Below are 25,562 nucleotides of genomic sequence, written 5' to 3'. Positions count from 1 at the left end.
ATGACCAGCAATCAAACTGCCAGGTCCCCCCACCCCAAAGTAAAGTTAAAACCTGTGTGATTCATGACTCATTTTCAAAAGAAAGTGGCATTTGCACCAGAGTTTCAAACCAGTTCATTCTGATTGCAAAGCTGTGTCTCTTCTGCTGTGTAGACAATGCAGAAATAAATATTGCTTGCTTTCCAATGGACGTATTTATTCCAGAACACCAATTTATTCTTAGGGTAGTGAATAATTTTCTTTTAAATATTGAAGCTGCTTTTCTTAATGTCCATATAGCATTGTTTTTTTCCCCCTAGACTGTAGAGAAGCTCATTAAAAGCTGCAAAGTCCTGATGACTTTCTGTCCCTCCTCATACTAAAGCATTGTTGCCTCCAGACACACTCACCTGCTAAGGACCAAGACTTGCCTTAGCTGATCTTTTTCGCTGCCCTCCCAGAAGTATTTGTCCGTCTCTAAAAGACCACCCTAGGACTAGAAACAAATTGGATTCTATGGACCTTTTATGTTTTAAATTCTGGTTTTAATGGGATTGTAAAAGTTATAATAGAGGAAATTATTTGGGTCAGAGGTGTTAGGCACCTCTTCCATTGGGCTCTCTAGCTCCTTTGGTTAGAGAAAATCTCTAATGAGGACAGGGTCATAGGAGCATATTAAATTGCCACACTATTCTGCTGCACAGGTTGTATTCCTAGATTTGGCCAAAAACTTGGCTCATTCATTCAGTATTAATTCACTCAATTCCTCAACTAGATGCCAGAAACTGAAAAAAAATATTAATACTAAATAGCCATTTTTAAGCACTTGGATATACCAGGCACTGTGAGCTCTATGTTTTACATACAGGATCTCATTTGATTCGTACAATTGCTTGATGTAAGTAATGTTATTACAGCCATTTCATATGAGGAAACTGAGACTTGAGCAGATTAAGGAACTCACCCAAGGAGGAAGAGGGAAGGAGCCAGGATTCAATCCCAGGCAATCTGAGTCCTTATCAAACTAAAGAGAGTTCTCCACGGGGAGTCAGACACTAAAGGTTAATTAGCTAAAGTGTATTCAATTACTATTTGATCATAATCATTAACCAGCCATTACACAATTGTGATGAGGAATGAGAAAAGGGGTTGAGGACTGTTAGATTCTATTGAGACGTCAGAGAATGCCTCCCTGAAGAAATGACACTTAAGCCGAGACACGAATATTTAGAAGGAGTTAGTCAAGTAAAAAGTGGGAGGGGAAGTGAGCTTTCCAGGTGGACAGACCTACCCAGTAAAAATAAATAAATAAATAAAAGAAGAAACCAAGACTTATTGACTGATTAATAACAACCGGGCTATACTAAGTCCTTTATAAGGCTTATCTCTTTTAATCTACATAGAAACTCTTTAAGGTAGATATTATTATTTATCCTTATTTCACTCATGCAGAAACTGAAACTGGGTATAGTTAAGTAATGTAACCAAAGCCACAATCCAGTAACGGTGGGACAGGGCCTGGACTTAGGCAGTCAGGCTAGAATTTATGTTCTTGGTTACAATTTGTTGTAAATGGGAAGGAGCCTTGTACATACTTGTCGTGTGTTGAACAGTGTTTCCACAAAACCCGTCTACCCAAACTTTGGAAGGTGACCTTATTTGGGCCTTGAGATGAAATCATTGTGTGTTGAACAGTGTTTCCACAAAACCCGTCTACCCAAACTTTGGAAGGTGACCTTATTTGGGCCTTGAGATGAAATCATTCTGGATTTGGGGTGAACCCTAAATCCAATGACAGACTTTTTTGTAATAAGAGAGGACACGGAGACACAGAGAAGAAAGCAATGTAAAGATACAGGCAGAGATTTGAGGGACACATCTACACACTAAGGAACTATAAAAATTGCCACCAAACACTAGAAACTAGGAGAGATATGGGACAGTTTCCCCCTCACAGAAGGAAGCAATCCTGCTGACACCTTGAGTTTGGACTGCTAGCCTCCTCCACTGTGAGAGGGTCAGTTTCTGTTACTTTAAGCCACCCAATACGTGGTAACCTGTTATGGCAGCCCTAGGGAAATGATACAGTATACTTTGACACAGGGGAGCCTAGTAATAAAGTTTAGGAGGATTTATTTATTTATTCAACCTTATTCACTGTTTATACTGTTTGTCAGATATTTTGACAAGAGTTATGAAAAATGCACATGATGCAAATATGGAATCCACCTTCAAAGACTGCAAAGCAGAAACTGATAGGTGTCATATAAAAGTATAGATTAATAATAATAATCACTCTCACGTATTAAATACTTATATGACAGGCACTGCGAGTGATGGCTTACACACACTATTTAATTTAATATGCAAAAGGTAGATATAACTTATTACATTTAACAGATAAACTGAAGCATGATGAAGTCTAATTACCTTCTTCAAGGTTGTACATTTCTGCCAATGTCAAGGCTGGATCTCAATTTCCAGTGAGATGATAAAGGAAGGAACTCAGTTAAAGAGAATACGTTTGATCTGGGTCTTGAATGATGAATAATGTTGGGCATTAATGAGCGAAAGGCAAGGAAAAAGGATGTTACGGGTGAGAGTAACAGTGAACATAAAGGCAGAAAAACAGAGAATGGGTCTTTTGTTAGCGATAGAGTGCTCCAATTTGTTGAAATGTGTAGTACACTAAAAAAGAAACATGGGAAACTGATTTGGAATGGTAGATTCAGACCAGTTGTTGACCCCTGAACAACTGTCAGGAAGAACTGGGAAATTATTCTTTGAAGAGATTGAAGTTCAGAAAGATTGTGCTAAAGCAAGTAGAACGATCCGATTGTTGCTTCAGGGAGATGAATCCCACCGGAGTGTGAAAAATGGACTGGAGACTGGCACAGACTGGTAAGCAAACATCCATTTAGGAGCCAAATGTCATAAGAGAGAGGGGCAAAAGCCATTCACATTCCTCGGGAAGCAAATCGTAGTCCAAACCCCTCCTGCTCAGTGCTTTGTGACCACCTAGAGGGGTGGGATAGGGAGCGTGGGAGGGAGCCGCAAGAGTGAGGAGATATGGGGATATATGTTTATGTATAGCTGATTCACTTTGTTATAAAGCAGAAACTAACCATTGTAAAGCAATTATACTCCAATAAAGATGTTAAAACAAAACAAAACAAAACCTGTTGAGCCTTTCTGTGCTACCCAAGCAGGGATTCATATGAAAATGTCCTGGTTTTACATCATAACTTAAAGGAAAACTTTCACAATGTCTGGAGCCCTTGCTATCCTGCAAATGAAGGAGGAGGATGTCCTCAAATTTCTTGCATCAGGAATGTACTTAGGTGGCACCAGTGTTGACTTCCATATAAATATACATCTACAAAGGAAATAGGTGATGACATCTACATCATAAATCTGAAGAGGACCTGGGGGAAGCTTTTTCTGATGGCTTGTACCATTGTTGCCATTGAAAATCTGGCTGATAGCAGTGTCATATCCTCCAGGAACACTAGCCACAGGGCTGGGCTGAAGTTTGCTGCTGCTACCAGAGCCATTTTTATTGCTGGCCACTTTGCTTCTGGAACCTTCTTTAATCAGATCCAAGGAGCCTTCCAGGAACCACGTCTTCTGGTGGTTATTGACCCCAGGGCTGATCACTAGCCTCTTACGGAACTGTCTTACGCTAACCTGTCTGCCATGGCTCTGTGTAACATATTCTCTGCACTATGTGGACATGCCATCCTCTGCAACGACAGTGGGTTGGACGTGGTGGACACTGGCGCAGGAAGTTCTGTGCATGTGTGGTACCACGTGAGCACCCATGAGAGGTCATGCCTTATCTCTATTTGTACAGAATGCTGAAGAGATTGAAAAGGAAGTGTAGGCTGCTGCTGGAAAGGATGTGACCCAGGAGGAATTTCAGGGTGAGAGTAACAGTGAACATAAAGGCAGAAAAACAGAGAATGGGGCTTTTGTTAGCAATAGAGTGCTCCAATTTGTTGGAATGTGTAGTACACTAAAAAAGAAACACTCTGTTTATAAGCGTGTTTATAACACTCCAGCCCCTGAATTTACTGCCACTCCATCTGAGGTTACAGACCCTGCATCTGAAGGCACAGGTGCCCTCTGTGCCTATTCACCAGTTCCCTAGGGAAGACTGCAGGGCTCAGCCTGCCACTGGGGACTGGTCTGCAGCTCCCACTGGTCAGGACACTGAATTGGTAGGAGGAATGACCACTAAGTGGTCTTAAGCTGTTCATCCACGGGCTCCTCCACAGAAAAATGGAATACGATTGACTGAAAATAAACATCAGTTTCTTTAAAATAAACATACAACAACAAAAAACTAGGACCAGATTCTCCCCTAGAGCATCTAGAAGAATGCAGCCCTGCTGCCATCTTGATTTTAGCTTCATGAGAACTGTGTCCAAATTCTAACCTACAGAACTCAAAGAAAATATATTTGTGTTGTTTTAAGCCACTAAGCTTGTGTTCATTTGTTACCACAGCAACAGGAAACTAAAACAGATAAGCAGGAGAAAAGATATTTTTAGGTAGTATTAAGATCTAGAACAAAGAAAAAATTTGAAAGGATAGTATGATAGTGAGCCAGTGAAAAGTCCCTCACACTTGGCCTGTGTTCTTGGTGTGTATAGAGCAAGAATGAGAACGATTAAGATGGAGATGGAGGGCTTCCCTGGTGGCGCAGTGGTTGAGAGTCTGCCTGCCGATGCAGGGACATGGGTTCGTGCCCCGGTCCGGGAAGATCCCACATGCCGCGGAGCGGCTGGGCCCGTGAGCCATGGCCACTGAGCCTGCGCGTCCGGAGCCTGTGCTCCGCAACGGGAGAGGCCACAGCAGTGAGAGGCCCGCGTACCGCAAAAAAAAAAAAAAAAAAAAAAAAAAAAAAGATGGAGATGGAGAAATAGGCTTCATTAGAGAGGAGATATTTTAACATTCTGCGTGAGGTCATCTAACTCTGATCTCAATGAGGAAATTTAAAACTGGTGTAGGCTCAGACATTAGAATTTTTTCTGTGATGAATGTTATGTTTTATCTATGCCTAAAAGAGAGAAACATGGGCCCTCTTTCGAGTTTTACACAGTAAAGGTACGGATTTCTTTTTTAAAAAAATTAAGGCGTTTTGTAAGAGTTTAAGGTTCACAGCAAAATTGAGGAGAATTATATAGATTTCCTATGTACCCCCTGCCTCCACACATGCACAGCCTCCTCCATCATCCACATCCCCCGCCAGAGTGGTACAGTTGTTACAATTGATGAACCTACATTGGCACATCATAATCACCCAAAGTCTGTGGTTTACTTTAGGGTTCGTTCTTGGTCTTATATATTCTATAGGTTTGGACAAATGTATAATTATATGTATCCAACAATATGATATATCTTCTCTGTCCTAAAAATCCTCTGTGCTTCAGTTATTCATCCCTCCCCCACAAACCCACCCCTACCCATAACCCATGGCAATCATTGATGTTTTTACTGTCTCATAATTTTGCCTGTTCCAGAATGTCATATAGTTTCACATAATTGGAATCATACAGTATGTAGCCTTTTCAGACTGACTTCTTTCACTTAGTAAGATTCATTTAATATTCCTCCATGTCTTTTCATGGCTTGATAGCTCATGTTTTTTTAGCGCTAAATAATATTCCATTGTATGTAAATAATATTCCACAGTTTATTCATTCACCTACTGAAGGACATCTTGATCACTTCCAAGTTTTGGTAATTATGAATAAAGCTGCTAAAAACATTCAAGTGTAGGTTTTTGTGTGGACATAAGTTTTCAGCTGAGTTTTGTTTTAAATATAAAATGGACACAGATTTCCAGTTAAATTTGGATAATTGAACATACAGTTTGTGTTCATTTTCTCCAAACATTTCACTGAAATGATGGTGAAAAAGTTTTTTAAAAAGCTATAAACCCCCAAGAAAAAAAAAAGTGGAACACCAGGCAACAATATTTAGAAGATGTTACCCAGCTTTTAGACGATGGAAAGCTGATAGAAAAATGAAAAGTGACCTAGAGAGTGGGGAAGGGTGATTTCTAAATGCCTTTCAGTGGAAACCAAAAGGAACTCATCTAATTCATGCATTAACTGTAGAAAAGTTTGGAAATTGAAATGACCAGGTAACTCTGAAAGCAGGATGGTTGATTGAGGGTTAAAAAATTATGATTTGCCGCAATTGTATATGAAGAGGAGTTAGACCCACCCCAGCCTACACAGACCAGCAGACAAGCAAATGGGCCTCACCTATCATGGAAGAATATGGAAATATATCTCTGCAGGGTGATCGTATAGTCCCAGACCTCAAGGACAGAGGTGTAGCTGAGGTCTGGGGTGAGATGAGATGCCTTACTGAAGTCAGGAGGAAAAATGAAAGTTTTCATACTGAATAGTAAGACTCTACCCCCAGCTCCTTTCTCAGTTCAGCTCCTAGAATGCTGGTTACCAGATGTTTAATCTTCAGGAAAAAGCTTGGAGAACTCCTGTAGACAGGAAGAGGGGGAAATTATCAGGAAGATTAAATAAGAATGTTTCTTGATTTGAAGGACTTACAAGGCTCTGCCTCTTAGTGACAAGCACAAGGACAACAAAAAGTCCCTTATTAAATTTTCAGAACACTAGAGATAGAGTACCATAATGATTCCAGAGAAGGATTTTTTTTAAAAAACATACACAATGCTTCAGGAATCAGAATGGTATTAGTCTTCCCAATAGCAACATTAGAAGATGGAAAACAATGAGATAATACCATCAAAAAATATTGTATCAATACTTAGAATTCATAGAAGCAAACTATCAATCAAGTGTGAAGGTAGAAAAAATCAGTCTTCACATTTGCAGGGTTTCAAATAACAAGATTTGTTATAAATAAATAAATAGCAGGCCCCTGTTTACATACATAAACAGGCTCCTGGTTTAGGAGGAGTATGTAATCCAGGAAGGATATAGGATCCAGAAAGCAAGGAGGTGACACAGAAGAGAGATGGAAAGCCCCCCAGAAGGATGGTGACTGAGAACTCCAGGTTGGCATCTATATGACAGAACTAGAAAGCATCTAGTGTAGACTGAAGGGCAGAAAGCTCCAGGACAAATGTATCCAGGGGAAAAAAAGAAACTAATAGATTACCTGATGAGCTTGATTATATCAAGAGGAATTAGTTCTCTTGGTATGTTTTGAGATGGATTAATGACAGGAATATAGAAACATAATAAAACAACATCAACACATAGCAGGATACAGTTATGGACTCTAGGGAAAAGAAAATGGTATATAAGAAAGGAAATGAGGGGCTTCCCTGGTGGCGCAGTGGTTGAGAGTTCGCCTGCCGATACTAGGGGACGCGGGTTCGTGCCCTGGTCCAGGAGGATCCCACATGCCGTGGAGTGGCTGGGCCCGTGAGCCATGGCCGCTGGGCCTGGGTGTCCGGAGCCTGTGCTCCGCGACGGGAGAGGCCACAACAGTGAGAGGCACGCGTATTGCAAAAAAAAAAAAAAAAAAAGAAAGGAAATGAAAGCAAAGTAGCCCTATAGTTTGGCTGTGAGCAGGGAGAGGTGGATGGCTTGAGGTGGAATTCTAACTCTGCCACTAAACTGTGTGATCCTGTGAGAGTTGCTTGTCATTATTATTTTGATTGGTATATTAACATTACATTTTTATTTAAATAAAATTAGTGAGAGAATGGGGGATAGCAAGTGTGTGTGTGTGTGTGTGTGTGTGAGAGAGAGAGAGAGAGAGAGAAAGAGAGAGAAGTGTAAAGCAGAATTAAAATTAATTCCTCATCTTTCAAAGGAGGATGTCAATAGATGTCAAAAATTGAACATCAGACAAAAGCAGTGTAATGATTATAATAGCTGACACATATAGTGCTTACTTATTCTATGCCAGGAACTACCTTATCCTTTAACACACACATGCACACACACACACACACACACACACACTCATTTAATCTTCTCCACAAAAGTGGTACCTCTTAGTAGCAAGAATTGTCAGTAGGTTAAATGAGTCAAAGGACTGCTGCTGTTAAAAACAAAGTTTGACTTCTAAATCTAGTTTCATATATCACTTTGATAAAATAAAAAGTTAAACTAAATGTAAAATGTATAATGCATTAGAGATATGTTTGTATTGTCTTACTTGCTATGGTAGAAAAGTTCTTTAATTTCTGTTATTACCAAAATTTTGCCTCCCTAGAATATGAAGTCATGAACTATTGAAAATTACTCTCCTCTCCCCATCTACCCTCTTCTGATCTTATAGCCTCCGGGATAGGAAGCACTATAAGAAAGCTGAGATCCATGCAAATATTGGGGTTGATTTGCACACAACTTGCACGTCCTGATATTGTTTCAAGACTCATTTCAACCTTGAGGACTATTCCTAGAAGGAAAATACAAGTGGCCAAAGAGTGGGGGTTTCATTTGCTCCTGAGTCATCTCAGTCTAAAAGGAGTCAGTCCCATCAGATCCATTGTTAGCTGCATCTGTCCCGAGGAGGAATTTTTAGATGGTGAAGGGCCCAAGGGTAGAAGAGTAAGGGCTGTTGATTGATGCCATTTGCCATTGACATTTTCCTTTTCTCCACTCACTAAATAAATGTGCTAATTTTTCTCTTTGAATGTCTGGGGTCATGCCAGTGATGAAACAGGAGAGTGGGCTAGGGAGAAATAAAATACACTTATTAGAAATTAAGTTATCTCACAGAAGCAATCTCCCAATGTCATTTGAGTCCATAATTTTCAAACTGATCTAAACAAGTGTTCTAGTGATGGCTCTTTTGTGCTATCTACATGTCTGTGGATAATTTTTCCCCAATTCCTGAATGACTTAAAAGTCTGATGATCATAGGGGAAAGGAGACTATTTTTTTTTTTTAGGAGACTATTTTTTTAAAATATTTTATTGGCTCACACACAGACTGTTACAGTAGCTAGTTTCTGAATTGAGACCCCTTTGCCTTCATCTTCTCTCCACACAGTTTATCATACTGCTGCCTGATAAACTTCTAAGAACATTACTGTGCTTTGATAAAATCATTTCTTTGCTCATGATTAAATTTTTTTTCCAATTACCCATAAGAAAAAAATCTAAATTTCTTAATTAAAATCTGAGGCCTCTAAGAACAAGATACATGTCTTATTTATTTCTTCTTCCCTGGTATCCAGTAAAAGCATGTAATTATGACTTAGCAATGTTAATAAACATTTAATTGAATTAACTTGAAATTTAAGGCTACCTTTTGTCTTACCCTGTTCTGCCTTTCTAATATTTTGATCTATAATTATTCTTACATGACCCTTCCCTCTTTCCAGTACTTTTAATTTATATTCTAAACCTTGGATTTGTCTATCCATCCTTTTTCCATTCATCCATTTATCCATTCATAAAATACTTTTAAGGTGATAAATCAAAATACTCTGAGTCGTAAGTAATGGAAACTCCAACTCCAATTGGCTTAAGTGTTAATTAAGTGGGGTTCATTGACTCAAAAATTTGGAAGATCAGTCTAGTTAGAGGGCAGGTTTCAGGTATGGTTTGATAAGAGCTCTGACTCTGCTTCTCCACAATGAATGACCGAACATATTGGCACTCTGTATCCAGAGTCTCAGTGAATGACCACAGCCTCTCCATTTTACACAATAAAACCTACCCACTGTGGTTCTCACCACGGTATAATGGTGTATTTACTGTTATTATAATCCCACCGACAGGCACAAAAAATTGTGTAAATTGCACAGTTATTCAATCCTGATTTATCAGTGCCCCTTTATTCTTTGTATTAGGAAAAAAGCCATACATATAATATAAATGTTATTTGAAGCATGTTTTCCTGCTGACTTTCAAAAAATTAAAATCAACTAGCTGTAGATTAGCCTTTTTAGGTCAAAGAAAATTTTCTATTTGATCACTAGAGGGCAGCAGTTCGAAAACATTTATAGCTGCCATTGCATTTCATTACATTTTTGTTGTTCCTTCTCCAAAATTTTGATTAGAGTATGCTTATAGCAGTTAAATATTCTGTATTTTAAATATTCTATCCTATTATCAAACTATGTATTCAGATATTTACTCTGGAAAGGGTAACTTTAAATATTCTAGAAATGAAATCTTTTTACCTTCTGCCTCTCACAGTATGACTTAGAAAACAGTGTGAAGAAGTTAAACAGACAATCTCTAGGTGTTTGCAGCCAAGTGGGTGATTTCAATAATGTTATATGCTTTCTTCCAAGGAATACCATATTCCACAATCTGGAATGATAAGCATAATGGTACCCAAAGGGAATCAGTAACCCAGGATGATGAAAGCAAAATAGCATCCCTATAGGACTCAAAGAGAGCGAGAGCGAGAGCGAGAGCGAGAGAGAGAGAGAGAGAGAGAGAGAGAGAGAGAGAGATTTCAATTAGGTAATATTTCGTCAGACCCGAAGAACATTACATATTACTTGTCATTTAATCTATTTATTAGTCTGTAAAATACCTTAAGTCAGGGTGATCTCTGTTTTAGACTCCTTCATGTTGAAGTATGTATTTCTTTAATTCTCTTTACAAGTTGCATCTCTTTTCTATTAATTGTTTTCCAATATTCTCTTATACAATCACAGCTTTTACTTTAAGAAAAAAATTTTTTGAGAGTTTAAAGAGGCTAATACTTTCAAAGTCCTTTTGTAATTTATCGCATTGCTCTATGTATATAGTGTGGGATTCAAAACTAGGAATACTTTTCTGGCATTAGAAGAGAAATAGTTGGTCTTCATTCACTTTAACACTTGGGTTTTTCCAAGGGACAATGTTGTGTAAGTGAATGAGAATTTTTTTCCCCTTGGGCACACAAAGAAAGAAATGGAATAAAATGTATACATCTTTCTAATGGTAAATTATAAAGAGTAAGATGCACACAAAAAGGACACATTACGTATATGACTATATACATGTATTTTGGTAATTAATTATATATATTTAAGATTACAGTTTATTTAGAACTCCCTACTTCCAAATTTTAAATCAGACAGATCACAGGTAAATCAAAAGATAATTTATATTAAGCCATTAAATATAGCAGTGCAAAGTACTGAGTTATGTACACAGATGTGGGTAAGACAAACTAAATTATTTCTTCTATCTCTGTTTCTCTAGAAATTGTATAATCATAATTTCTTGGAAATGTCTCTGAAGCTAACACTGCAAAGTCAAATAAAGGTGAACTAAAATCCATCCACTTAAAAACCCTTGGTAAGAAAAAAGTCACAGATGAATCCTAGAGCTTATTTGTATAGCCTCAACCTGAAAGAAGGGTGTAATTAGAATGAACATTGGTTTAAGTATTCAAAGTCAAATAAAGCCATACTATAAAAAACCTTTCCAAAGCAGTTTTCTCTTTAGGAATGTGCACGCTGTACAACTGCTATGAAAAGCTATAAAACTGTGCTGAGTCAACTGGTTTACTACATCCTAGAGAGAACCTAGCCCACAGTGAGTGCAAATATCTGTTGAGTGAATATTTGTTGATAAATATTTTTTGAAATAAATTTGCCTTAAAAACACCTTACCAGTGATTTATAAATAGCCCTAATTATAATGCCTTTAAGTATATATAGTATATATATATATATATATATATATATATATATGCATATTTGGTGATGAGAAAGGAAGCTTATCAAACTTATATAACTATTCCAAAATACTTATAAAATTATCACAATTTATTCTGTTGGGACTGAAAACATTAACCCATTTTTACCCCATGATTACCACATCATTTCTAAATCTTAACAGAGTGAAGTTTCTTTATAATGACTCTTTCATTAACTGAGGGACTCCCAGACAACCAAGTTATTTCTAAGGACATTTAGTATTTTGTCAGGTAATTGCAAACATATTGCCCACAGAGGATGTTCATATTTTTAGGTGTAGATTTTAATTTAACAAGTGCCAAGAAAGAAGGAGAAGGAGGAGGGAGAGGAAGAGAAGAAGAAGAGGAGGAAGAGGAAGAGGAAGAAGAAGGAGGAGGAGAAGGAGAGAAAGAAGGAAGGAAGGAAGGAAGGAAGGAAGGAAGGGAAGGCAAGGAAGAAAGAAAGAAAGGAAAGAAAGAAAGGAAGGAAGGAAGGGGGAAGGAAGGAAGGAAGGGAAGGGAAGGGAAAGGAAGAAAGAAAGAAAAGAAAGAAAGAAAGAAAGAGAAAGAAAAGAAAGAAAGGAAGGAAAGAGGGGGAAGGAAGGAAGGAAGGGAAGGGAAGGGAAAGGAAGAAAGAAAGAAAAGAAAGAAAGAAAGAAAGAAAGAGAGAAAGAGAAAGAAAGAAAGGAAGGAAGGAAGGAAGGAAGGAAAACAGTTTTAATTACATAATTCAAGACAATTGCTTCTAAAATAATAACATATCCTTCCACCAGAGGGCAACATTTGCAAGACATTTAAATGATCTCTCAAAAGTATTTCCTACCACAAAGATATAAACAAATGCAAACGTAACATTGCTATTGGGTAATATCGTATGTAAATTTCAAAGACTACTATGATGACAATTATTTAAACAATTGCTTATAAAACTTAAAAATACTCAGTAAAACACAAACAATAAATTGACTTCTTTAAATATGTAAGAAAATAGAACTTTCAGAAAGGAACATATTTCTCTATATCATTGGCATTTTTTTTTCAGTTCATTATTAGCTGTTTAGTTCAAATACAATAAAAAAAATCTTAGGGTGGAAGAAATGAAGAAAATATTGTTCTACATCAATGAATAAATTAATGAAAAAGTCAGAGACTTTTATAAGTGGAAGGGTTGATAGAGATCACTTACTGCAAGCCTTCATTTGTACAAATAAGGAAACCAAAGTTTATTAAAGTTAAGTAATTGATTCAAAGTTGCAGGGATGCTAATCAGCAGAGCCAGGACCCAAACTCAGGTCAGCTGATTTCACATTTCATAATCTACACCATTGATATTCAAATCGTGATCCACAGGTGCAGCCCTGAACTTGTTAGAATTGCTGAATCTTGGGCTCCACTGTAGAGCTATTGAATCAGAATCTGTATTTTAACAAAATCTTAAATGGTGAAAAACTACTCTAACCCATACTGCTTCTTCATCACTGGTTGCATGACTTCAGGCAATTCATTAAATCTCATTTCCCTCCTCAATAAACTGGGAATAAAAAAAAACTGGGAATGAAATTAGTTATTTTGAAGAATCATTCCAAAGAATAAATGAGATACTGTAAATGAAAGTCATTCATAAATTGTAACACTACACACGTTAGTTATAGTCAATGAAACCTTCTCCTTTTATTGCTAAGAGTGCTTGGATAAAGGGGACAACTCTACCAGAGAAAGAATTGCCTAATAATGTAATTTAAGGCTAAAATTGGATGGAAAATATTAACAGTAAGGGAAGGTGTCCAGAGAATGAAAGACTTTTTCAATGTCCCTAAATGAATGCCATATGTATAACTACTAATATTTCCTTGCATAAAGATAAATCTGGTGAAAGTAAGGTCACAAAAGTACATGTTCAGTGTTTGGATTTGGGGACCATGCATGAAGAAAATATGTTGGATTAGTAAGTAATATGTAAGTATGTGTCTCTAATATTGGGTGTAGCTGTTAAGAATAGCCTAAATTGTAGCCTAGCAACAATTCTTGTAATTTTTCACATACAACATTTTCCCCTTGTTTATGACTTTGCTCAAGATGTCTCTCCTCTGGCTGGGATCTCCCCAAGTGCCACCATCATTCCCCACCCAATTTCCTGGGCTGTCATCATTTTTACAGGACTAAGTTTCTCTTCAAGTCTTAAGACAGACAAGGAAACATCACTTCCTGAAATCTTTTCTGTACACTTTATACTCCCAGGCTGGGTTACTTAACTTGTCCAATTTCACCCAGAAGTATCTGTCATTGTATTTATGTGTCTATTTCCCATGCAGCTTGTGAGATCTTTCAGGGAACAGCCTCAGAACCTAGTGAAATTTTTAGCACTAAATAAATATTTTTAGTATGAATAGATTAATATTAGCAGTAATTCTGATTTAAACACTCACACTTTTATCAAGAGAATGGAGGAGAGAGCCAAATGACATTGATTTCAATAAGATGAATGTAATTATTTTACTCTACAAACAATGCTTTTGTGTTGGATTTGTATCATTCATATATATGGTATATATGAATATATATACACACACACACACACATGACTTAGCAATCAAGTTTGCCAGTGGTTTAGATCTCTAATCATTTCGGGTGAAACTTAGGCAGGAATGCTTGGAAAAATCATTTTTATGTCACCATCATAGCTTCACAGATATTTCTTTGACTTCTATTTTTTATATAACTTTCTGGAATTTCAAAATAATGGATATCCCAAATGAATTAAATTTAATGAACTTGGTCACTAAAGATTTGAAAAACTTAGATATTTTGAAAAACACTTGATGAGTCAAGTCCTGACAAGCTTGAATCTTTTGTTTGGAGGAAGGTAGTTTAATGAGTTTTCTTTTTTCCCTTTTTACAGTTGATCACCTTGGGGGTAGATACTATTTCGAGGCATTCCAGAGTTTTAGAAAAATCTTGTTCAGTATTGTAATAGGAAATATATATTTTAATGCACAACAAAATAAGAGAAAGATGCTTCCGGTATCCTTTTCTTTATTATAATTCATAGAAAATATAATTTGATAAATATTAAATTTAATAATGGTAGTTTTAGCTACTTTTGAAATTTTTTTCAGCTATCCATTCAGTGTATGCATATTCATTGTATTATTTGGCCTATTTGGGTAATATTCTTACATGATTCTGTACTTAGATCCATACTTCTGAGATACGGTAACAGAATCCCTAAGAAAAATCTACTCCCCCTGTTGGCTTAAAGGAAATTGAAGGATTTTGACTTTGCGAATGTGTTTCAAGGACAATCTGTTTTGTAACTATTTGCCTGAATTTCATCTAAGAGGTTCGTGATTCATGTCAAATGCATTAATAATTAACATTAAGCTTGCATTGTTTTCTTGCTTTGCTTAATGAAATAGATTCATTGATGCTATTCCTATATATGTGAAAGCAAATATCTTACATGAATTTCTCTCTGTAGTTCTGCTTTAGGAGAAGATGGTACAAAATAAAAATTACATTTTAAACGATTATAAATAATTTTAAATAAATCTTGAAAATATAATCAATGATAATTTGTTAACAAGCACAAGGTATAGCCACAAATTTCATCAGTATATTGGTATTTCAGTAGTGTGCTGAAAATTAGTTAAGTGAAGAAGCATACAATTCCAAGGAATTTATATTAAACTGCTTCTCTTTTATTTAACCAAGAACACAGGAAAACTATTCTTTTTTAAATTATTTCTCTATTCCCTCCCCCACCTCCCTCCTTCCCTCTATCCCTCTTTCTTGCTTCCTCCTTCTCTTTCCTCCTTTCTTCCTTCCTTTTTTTCCTTACCTATCAGGGGTTAAAACAAAACACAGGAACAATATAATTATGCACTTTGTATACATATATTTTATATTCAAGGGAGCCCCGGTGCCCCAAATAACACAAACATAAGTAAAATGTGCTGTAATCTTCCTTCCCTGCAACACTGTCAGAGCTGGCATCAGCGTGCTGGGCAAAACATAGGAAACTAGAAGTAACTTGTCAATTTTTAATAAAGTCTTTCTCTTTTGCAGAGCTCAATGCACCATGCTCCCTGCAAACCCTGGCGATGATGACATCTTCTCACTTGGTTTCCATAGCATCCATTCCTGAAGATCCCCAGTATAGTCTTTGGTCAGGGCCATCCTCCCAGTTCCCCTAGAAAGTTGGCAACCTGGCCAGCCAAAAGAAACCTCCCCTTTTCCTGAAACTTACTCTGTCCTTGGTGCTGAACAATTTTTCCGAGAAGCGCCCAGACGGGCTCTGTCAGCGGTGCTGAAAACAAAATCTTCCCTGACGCTGCCCAAATCAGAACCGTGTATCTGTTATTTACTCACGTCCTCAAAGAGCAGCAAGCTTTCTCCATCTTAATTCGACACTACCGCAGAGCGGAGTTTGCGCCGGCGTGATGGGAGGAGGTCGTGGGCAAGGAGGAAAAACTATAGCAGTATCGCTCACTTGAGACCTAAGATGCTCCCATGAGTTTTGGAATTGCTCTGCTCCTTACCGCAAAGGCACCATTTTAAAAAGTACTATTCTTTTGACTTTGTCCTTACACAAGGGTTCTGTGGTATTTCCGCCCACGTTTAAAAGGCAGAAGATTTGACAGCAACAAGGCTTTCAAAACCGGGAATTTACATTGTTTTCCAGTGGACTGACTTCCAGGACAAGGACTCATCTGCACCCGCCCAAATACCATGGCACTGCGTGCGCCCTTTGCCACCGGATCCTCCCCTTCCAATGAGACTTTCTGATTGTGTCTACCAACTCTCCTATTAGGAAACCCGTGGGTTGCATGCAGCTATTCTGTTGTATTCTCATTCTCACTCTCCCTCCCCTCTCTCACTCGCACTCTTGCAAGAGGCACACCGATACCGTTCTGCTGAGAAGAAAAAACCTACAACTACCTTAAGCGATTAAGACAATATGCGCAACTCTCCCCTTTCCTAGCGATTTCTATTTAAATCTGGCAAGAGCCGACACCACGCTTTGCAGGAATGGAGTCGGTAAAACAAAGGATTTTGACCCCAGGAAAAGAGGGACTAAAGAATTTTGCTGGAAAATCCCTCGGCCAGATCTACAGGTAAGGAAAAGCAAACCTCTGTTTGCCTGGGACTCAGCATGAAAAAAAATCTGCAGAGCTATTTCCTTAAATCCTGGTTGCTTAGAGAGATTGTAATATGTTTGGAAAATCTTTTTTGTTGCTCATTGCTGAAGCGGGGCTGCTCTGGAAACCTACTTAGTAATTCAGGAATGTTGCACTAAATTAACCTGTCTGGTGTGTGTGTGTGTGTGTGTGTGTGTGTGTGTGTGTGTGTGTGTGTGTGTGTGTGTGTGTGTGTGTGTGTGTGTGTGTGTGTGTGTGTGTGTGATTTTTGTTTTGGTACCTGCAGATTCTTATCCTTTCCTACCGAGGATTTATCCTCTTTACAATTAAGAAATGACCTGCACCTGTTCAAAGAGCCTTTCTTTTGTTGCTTATAGTGACACCAAATTAAATTCCTTTAATGCAGAAAAATGAATAAAAAACACAACCACCTAAAAAATTAAACAATAAAATTCCAAAGAGTAGTGGTGAAAAGAAAGCTGGGTCTCAGCTTTAAAACCACTTGAGTAGAGAATCCCCCAGTGGAATCTTCCTTCTGTACTGAAGGAAGAAGAATCAAAATATATCAATAATTGATAGCTGAAATAGTTCCTCTCTTTAAATCTGAAACAATGTATATGCATTTTTAATTATTTGACCTCTCCTAGAAGTCTATTTCTTGCATGGGAAATGTCACAGTGCTTTTAAGAAAAGCCATAATAATAACCAGCAAAATGACTTTGGAAGTACTAGAAATGATTTAAAATTTTAATCCTCCCTGTAGTCACTATACTAATTATTCTGTAAATTTTACAACTTTAAATTTTTTCAAGAATATTAAATGAATACACATTTTCTTAATAATGTGAAAATCAAGAAGAAAGGGCAGAAACAAAAGGATAAATGATTCTAAGAGAGCGCTAATTTTTGCATTTGAGAAATTGAAGCCTTTGGAAATGTATAGGATATGTAAAGAAAATGACCAAGGCACCTCCCAATTTTCCAAATCTCTCTGGTCCTGGTGGGCTTCTTGTAGGCACCATCATGCACCTATGCGGCAGTAGATACTGCAAAGGCCCTGCAGTCCCGCAGCTGCCCTGGAAAGAGCTGTTCTTTCCCAGCTCAACTGCCATCAGGTGGGGAGTTCAGGTGCGGAGTTTAACTTTGCATATATAAGCACATGAAGCCAATATGAAAAAAAATCACATTAGTTGAATTTTTCTCTCTTAGAATAAATTGCTCTGTACGCTAACATTGGAATTGGGCTTTAGGAATAAGTATTAACATAGCCGCAAATACAGTTATGATGTTTCCCCAGTTGGTATTTTGTAGAATTTGGAAGTTTGACATTTTTTTTCTGGTAGTTCTCAAATTGCTTGACAGCCGTCTCCCAAGCTATGCATTCTTGAAATTGATCTAAAATTTTCATTCGCTTTACCTGCGGGTATGAAAACAATTGTGTGTGGATATAATCATTTAAAGGGGCACACATAGAAAAAAGATATATGGTGGATTGGAAAACATCTGCAAATCGTAAACAGAGAGGTTCTTTGTTTAAATATCCATCTCAAGGGTCCACGGTGTGTTACCCTTCACATTCCTCTTCTTTTAAACAGAAATTTCGCTGATATATTGTGGACCAAAACAACACTATCAGCTTTTAGTAAAACCATTCTATCACTCTGCTTTCCCCTTTCCCCTCCCCACAAGGACGAAAGCCTAAAAGCAACTGAATCAGTGGGGTGAAATCTTAGGAAATACTATGCAAGTTAAAAAACACAAAACGAAACATAAATGTGAGATCTTCTACCTTGGTGTGGAACATCTTACCAGAGTTGATTTGCGGGTGCATTGGTATAATCTGGGAGTCTCATTTTACTTCTTTGGAAATGGGTCCATGACATTTTTCGGTGTTTGTAACTGAGATAGTAGTGACACAAGATTGTGAATAATTAATTATTCATGTTCTGGCAGTAGGAATCTTAGGTGTCGGCCATATGTTGTGGAGGCCTTTGTTTCAAACTCAAGTAACAAGGGATAAAAGAGTAAGCTGTGTAACAGGAGAGTAAATGTTGAACTGGCATCCTAGGAGCTGGAGGAAGGGGAAGGAGAGTGCGTGACACTGAAAGCGTGTTCACAGACCTTCTCCGCTTGGGCACCGGACGGGACAGGCCTTGGTGCCAGGGGCTCCCGGGCTTAGCTGGCGGGGAGGGGGTTGGATCCCGGTGCCCTCAACCCGGAAAGCTTCAACTTGGCTGGGAAGGAAGGAGTAGCGTGGGTGCAGGACTGTGCCTGGGCCCGCCCACCAGGGAGCAGCCCTCGGGAGGCTGGGTGGCTGGATGAAAGCGGCTGTCGCCTGGGCAGAGCACTGCACGCGGGAGATGTCTACACAGGCGCTGAGAAGGCGCCTTTCGGGTCACCCTTACAAACTGCAGACCCCACAAGAAAGTTAGGCTCAGGCGGTGTACGTGAATCAAGGCGCTGTGGGGTGGACCCCGAGGGAATGGGCACTGGTTGCTATAGGACAGAAGATATTAAAGTTGAAGAGATGTTGCCGTGGGGAGGGAGCCTGGAAGAAGGCTGGAGAGCCCGGGAGGTCCTGAAGCCTGGTGGCGCCCCAGCTCCCTAACCCCTGAGGGAGGGGAAGCAGGTCAGGGCCCATCCCCCGAGTCCTGACCGGTACTGGGAACTGGTAACGGGCCGGCGTCGGGGTGCCTAACCCGTGGCGTCCTTGCCTCCCCACGGTGTGCCGCGCAGGGTGCTGGAGAAGAAGCAGGAGACCGGGGAGACCATCGAGCTGACGGAGGATGGGAAGCCCCTGGAGGTGCCTGAGAAGAAGGCGCCGCTGTGCGACTGCAGGTGCTTCGGTCTGCCACGTCGCTATATCATCGCCATCATGAGCGGCCTGGGCTTCTGCATCTCCTTCGGCATCCGCTGCAACCTGGGCGTGGCCATCGTGGACATGGTCAACAACAGCACCATCCACCGCGGGGGCAAGGTCATCAAGGAGGTGGGCAACAGCTGGCCCTGTGGTTTCGCAAAGCCACTTCACCTGTTTGAGCCCCACTATCCCCATTGAATGAGGAAGGCTTGTCCGGCCGCTCGAGCACTGCCCTTCTAGATTGGGACGTGACAGTATAATCAAGCCCTTTTCAGGCTGGAGCAAGTCTCTTCTGTTCTCTGGGCCTTCCTCTTCTCCCCTGCAAAGTGTAAAATAAAACATCTGGCTCACTAGGTTTTTGAGGAGAGTGATTTTATACAAGGAATTGGTCCTTAATACTGTCCGCTAAATCTAAATCGAACTATTTTCTTTTACTCGGAAGAATAGAGCAGCAGGTTAGTTATAATTTTCCCCGGCTTCCAATTCTCGCCAACATTCTCCATAACCAAAATGAAACGAAACCGAAAAACAAATCAAACAACTGTGCACACATATCGGCAGTTTTAGCCGAGGGGTCTTTAGGAGCGTCCCACCTGACTGTCGGAGGGGAGCCGATGCAGCGCAGGACAGTCTCGGGGTCACGGGGAAGCCAGTCCCGTAATCTTAGGATGTGCGTTGGGTGACGCTTAGGGAGAGGAGGGTCAACGTCAAGGTCACAGAAACCCGTGGGCCCTGACTTCCTGTTTAGTGATCTGAGCTAACGTAAGCCAAGCAGAGCGAGGGTTGGGGGTTGGGATGCAAAATTTGGGACGGGCTGTGGATGGGAAGCTGTGAGCGCTGATGGGCCCTGGGTATTCCGGGAAACAGTGCAAAGTGCGTTTGGTTTCATAATTTTATTCAAAGGGGGGAAAAATAAGGGTCCTCAGTTCCCCAGGCCGGATAAGGGCTCTTTCATCTTTCCTGCGCAGAGAGTTCTCCCCAGTGTACTGTAAGGTTCACCTTGTGCAGCGGACCAGGCTGGTGAGGGCGGAGTTAGGCCCCGACCTTCAGACACACCCTCTCCCGCTCTTCTGACCACCTCTGAACAACCCCTTCCCCTCCACTGAGTCCCCCAGTTTCCCCGGGCTTTTTCCAAATCTTTCTGGCCTATGCCCATCCCCATTGTGCTGGGACCATCCTTCCTACTAGGTCCTCCGACTTCAGCACCTTGCATCCCAAGCTCCCCACCTCCCTTCCCCAGAATTTCTCCAGCTGGGTTCCATTCTCCAAGCGATTCCACTACTGCGTGGTCGGCGTCGGCTAAGTGGACCCGCGTCAGGTGTCTCTTTCCCCAGCCAGCGAACAGAATCCCTTCGTGGGGAGTCCTCATTTCCCAAACTCAAGCCCTGATGACTCCTCGCTCGCAGAGGTGATCCGACCTTCCTGGCAGTCGTCGGGGAGCAAAGCCAGGGCGCCCAACTTCGCTATTAATCACAATCCATTTCAAACGAGCACGGTTTTTCAGTTAAAAGAGGCATTTCTTCTCCGTAAGAAGATACAGCTTCAATTTTGTTAGGAAACGAAAATTAAGCCACCCCCATGCTCAGAATGCTGGGAGTACCCCGGGCGGTGAGGGCTGTTCGACCGAGAATTACTGAACATGAATTTTCAGCCCAAGCACTGACTCTACTCTCTCCCTCCACCTGTTTTTTGTTTTGTTTTGTTTTCCTACTCCCCTAGAAAGCCAAATTCAACTGGGACCCGGAGACCGTGGGGATGATCCACGGTTCTTTCTTTTGGGGCTACATCATCACCCAGATTCCGGGCGGCTACATCGCTTCTCGGCTGGCCGCCAACAGGTAAAGCATCGGGCCCGGCGGGGGCTCGGGGAGGTGGGACTTATACCCTCCGAGGGGCAGCGGAGGCCGCGGGCAGGGGCGACGGCCCCGCGGGGTTGGGGAACTCCTGGGCGAGGTCTCCTAGTACCCTGGAACCCACTCGCGGGGCTCGAACACTGTGCCTCGTTCCAGAATAAGGCGCCCCAAAGGATTTGGGTTTTCCACGGCGGGCGCACTTTGTCGCCGCCGCCTCCCTGCCCTGGCGTAACCTGCTTCTCGAGAAATGGTCGACGTGCCTCCGTGGCTGCTAGGAGCTGAGGCTAGGCGGGGAGCCGGGGAGCAGAGACGGCGCCGCCGAGCGCACAAAGGGATGGGGGGCGTCACTGCGCTCTGGTGTGCACGTCCTTCGGGTGCCCCTGCTCCGTGTGATGCTGACCTCCCCGTAGAGCGCAAAAAACATCCCGCCCAGATGGTGCTCTGGGTCTGCAGGATTTGTTTCTATGGAGCCAGGCGGGATTTCAGGCGCCCCGGGTGCGACTCCACCTGTTAATGAGCTCTGCTGAGTAGGGGCGGGGGTGGGGAAGGCGCTCAGCTGCTGCCGGAGGCCTCCAGCCTGGCCGCGGTGGTGGCTGCAGCCGAGGTCCTAGCGCCAGCCCTCAGCAGTGCCCCCAGCGCCACCTGCAGAGGCACCCCGAAATACGAGGCGAAAGGACTGAGGGATGGGGGTGTCAAGGAGCACAGCCTGGCACGCTGACTGTGAGAGACAGCTTCATTTGCTTCATTGTGTGTATTTTGATAAATAAAACTAAATGCTTCTTGAATCTAAGTGTTAAGCTGAGAAAGAAAAGTTGCACTCCGCCCTTTCAGTTATTGCTACATAGAGACCCCAAATAAAGACTTTGGGCCTTCTTTCAGACCCTGTACCTATGACTTCACCCCTCTCGCTCCCCGCAAAAGGTCAAGTTTTCCTGGGAAGTAATCTAGAACTGGGCACCTCTCTAGTCTTGATCTCCTCTTTGCTTTCCTAAACTGGTCGCTCCCTATCCCTCAGTGAAATCTCCAAGGCCCCTTCCCTGGCTTTTGTCACCTACAATCCATTCACCAGAGGTGTTTTCCTGCGCAAGATTTCTCAGTCATCTCCAAGGCCTAGGGAGAGATTCTTGGAAATTTATTTTAGGCTTAATGCCCCTAGGGTGAGGATTTTTGGACTGGCCTTCAAAATGTCGAGAGGAGAGTGCAATAGATTAGGAATAGTGCCTTTTGAATATCATCTTTACCTTGACATGATTATGGTTAATACTCAGACCCAACAGGAGAAAAAAATATTCTTTTTAAAAATGAATCAGTTTAAACGGAAAATTATTAACTGTGTAGAGAACCCAATTTTATGGATGGGATAAATTTTAAAAATTGATATAAGGCAGAAAAATGTAAAGGAATATTACTGGTAATGAACATGTTAGAGTTTTGACTTTTATATCCAAAATGCAGTGTCTCGAATCTCTCTTTTTCCTAAAAATATTTTCTAAAGCAAAACAAACTTCCCAGAAAGATACTCCAAACATACATATGTAAAATATTTTCACTTCATTGGGAAAACATCCAACAAGTCACCAAAAAAGAAAAAAGGAAACTCAATAAAATGTGAAATAAAAATATAATGGCTGTGCCTTTAAGTCTTTTTTCAGAGTCAAAACCTTCAGCTTGCCAAATGTTAAAATGCTAACATTTTCCTGCCAGGAAAAAACACCAGGGATGCTCCAGCGTTCCCTCTTTCTAACACTGGGAGGTCAGTAAACAGGTTTTCTTAGTTAAAAAAAAAAAAAAATCAAGCTCATTGCTAGCATTTGTGTCATGTTTAGTAAAGAAAAGACTGATGTTGACTCAGGTTCTAATTTGTTTGGTAGATTTTCCTCAAGGGAAAAATTTTCTGAATTTTAGAATTATTATTTGAATCCAAAATCACCTTACCTTTAAGTGGATATTTAGGGAAGAGAAACAATATTTTCATACACAATGATTTGTATTCTCCAAGGCTGAGAAAATAAAGTCAAAATTTATTGTAAAATCTTGTGAACAGATAGAAGAGTATAGATTCACTTCCTTATCACATTTTAAGATTTTTACATACTTGCTTTATTTTGAAAATAATATTACAAAACATACAGTGAGAAATATACAGCCTCCTGTGAAAACAGGTTTAAAATGTATAACATTCCCTTTTCTGATTATAAAAGTATTACATATCAAATAAAAATATATTAAAAAGAGGATAATAAAAAATCATAAATAACATAATCACCCAGAAACACCTTTATTGACAAGTTGGTGAATGTCCAATTAGTCCTATACATGCTACATAGAATTTTATCTTGGAAGATTTTTTAACACAAAATTTTAAAGATTTTTAGAATTTGCTTGAAAGATGTATATTTCCTTTTTCAAAAACAGTAAAAAACAACACAGCAAGACCAGTTTTCCACCTACAGGCATTGTATACCCATTCTCCCTTCCCTATAGATCATTTAATAATAGAACAAGATTTCCCTTGAGTGAGATACTGGGGACAGAGTCCTTTCCCTCTAGGTGTAAAAGAAACTCATTTTGGAAAGTGTTTGCCATCAGCATTGTGGGTGGAACTAGAGCAGAGGAACTGAAGTGTGTGGAGACAGTTCCTCTAGAGAGAAGGGCTTCTGGTTACACTTCCTGGCAGATTTCTCATTGAAAAACAAATGATAATTTGGCTTCTCCATTTCATGGATTAAGCAAAAGCAGCCCTACTCTTGGTCAGAATACAGATTCTTGGTCCTTTTTCTTGTCCTATTCTAAGTATGCTTGCTGTCCTGCTCAATGAGGAGAGAAGGTGGGAGAGTAGTGGCGAAAGGAAACTGGGTCTCAGGGAGACCTCTTGCATCATTTTTTTCTTTTGCCTTTCCTTAAAGGGCTAATGCACATCCTGGGACAGAGAATTTAGTCGAATCCATGGAGGGCTTTAGAGTGGGGAATCAAAGGAAGATTCCTCACAAAATCTGTAATGTTTAAGATGAGAACATTTAATACAGTGATAAGAAGGTATTGGAGGCAAATTAATTTTGTCTTTAAACAATAAAGAGCATAGGGCTTACAGTAACTCAAAAATTTATGAACGTGAAATTGCTAAAAAAACTATCTTTATCTTGCATTTAGAGAGTGATGAGGAACCTGGTCAAGTATTTAGTGGGAGAAACAACACAATTTTTACAAAGGCATAACCAAAGAGGTTCAGATTTACCAAAGGAAGTTTGGTCAACACTATATTTTTAATGGATGATATTGTATTCACAAAGACTCTTCTTGCCTCTGTCTAGGTGGCAATATTATTTAAGCCCTATTTAAAAAATTTCCCTGTTCTGCTTCTGTCCTCCTGACTTCCCAACTCTGCTTTAATTATTTATGTAACACTATTGCCAGCTATCATACTGCTATTTTTCTTTCTGATCTATAACTAAGAAATAACTGCCTTCCTACAATAAAATGTAAGCTCCATGAGTGCAAGCAGTTTTGTCCTTGTTACTTACACTGCTCTATCCAAAGAGACCCTGACCCATAATAGATACTTGTGGAATAAATGAAATAAACATCACAAAGTGTTTTGCACCTTTTACAAAAGGCAATATTACATAGTGGTTAAGATACAGGATCTAAAGCCAAATGGCATGGGTGCAGACTTCTGAATGTATTACTTAATAACTGAATGACTTAAAACATTATTTAACATCTCTGAGCCTCAGTTTGCATTTCTGTAAAAGGGAGCTAATCAAACTATCTACCTGGTATGAGTATCATGACAGCTAATTAAGAGAATATGTGTAAAGTTCTTAGATATGCCTGGCACTCAATAATTGTTGGCTGTTATCATTTATTTTCAATCACATCTTAATTCAGAAAAAATTGAAAGAAAAAACCTTGTGATCACTCGATATCACTTGTGTTTAAATTTGCTGCAAGTATTAGTAATGCAAAAAGATTATTTCTATTGTGATAAAAATACCTCTTTTCACACGTCAGATTTCTGCCTTTAAAATTATTTTCCCATACACACTTCACAATTAAAATTATTGTTCACTGAAAATGTCATAAGTCTCATTTG

General features: G+C 39.9%; 1 protein-coding gene across 1 annotated transcript in view; it reads left to right on the top strand.

Moving 5' to 3' along the window:
- The first annotated feature begins 16,646 nt into the window (after window positions 1-16,646).
- Window positions 16,647-25,562, top strand: part of SLC17A6 (solute carrier family 17 member 6) — a 35,861-nt gene continuing 26,945 nt past the window's right edge. The window contains exons 1-3 of the mRNA XM_060157754.1: window positions 16,647-16,732; window positions 19,493-19,745; window positions 21,336-21,454. Coding sequence (XP_060013737.1) covers window positions 16,647-16,732; window positions 19,493-19,745; window positions 21,336-21,454 — 458 coding nt within the window. The remainder of the gene's footprint in view (window positions 16,733-19,492; window positions 19,746-21,335; window positions 21,455-25,562) is intronic.

This window comes from Lagenorhynchus albirostris, chromosome 9, assembly GCF_949774975.1.
Source record: "Lagenorhynchus albirostris chromosome 9, mLagAlb1.1, whole genome shotgun sequence".
Lineage (NCBI taxonomy): Eukaryota > Metazoa > Chordata > Mammalia > Artiodactyla > Delphinidae > Lagenorhynchus > Lagenorhynchus albirostris.
The sequence above is the reverse complement of the archived record's forward strand: the minus strand, read 5'-3'. Positions and strand labels throughout refer to the sequence as shown.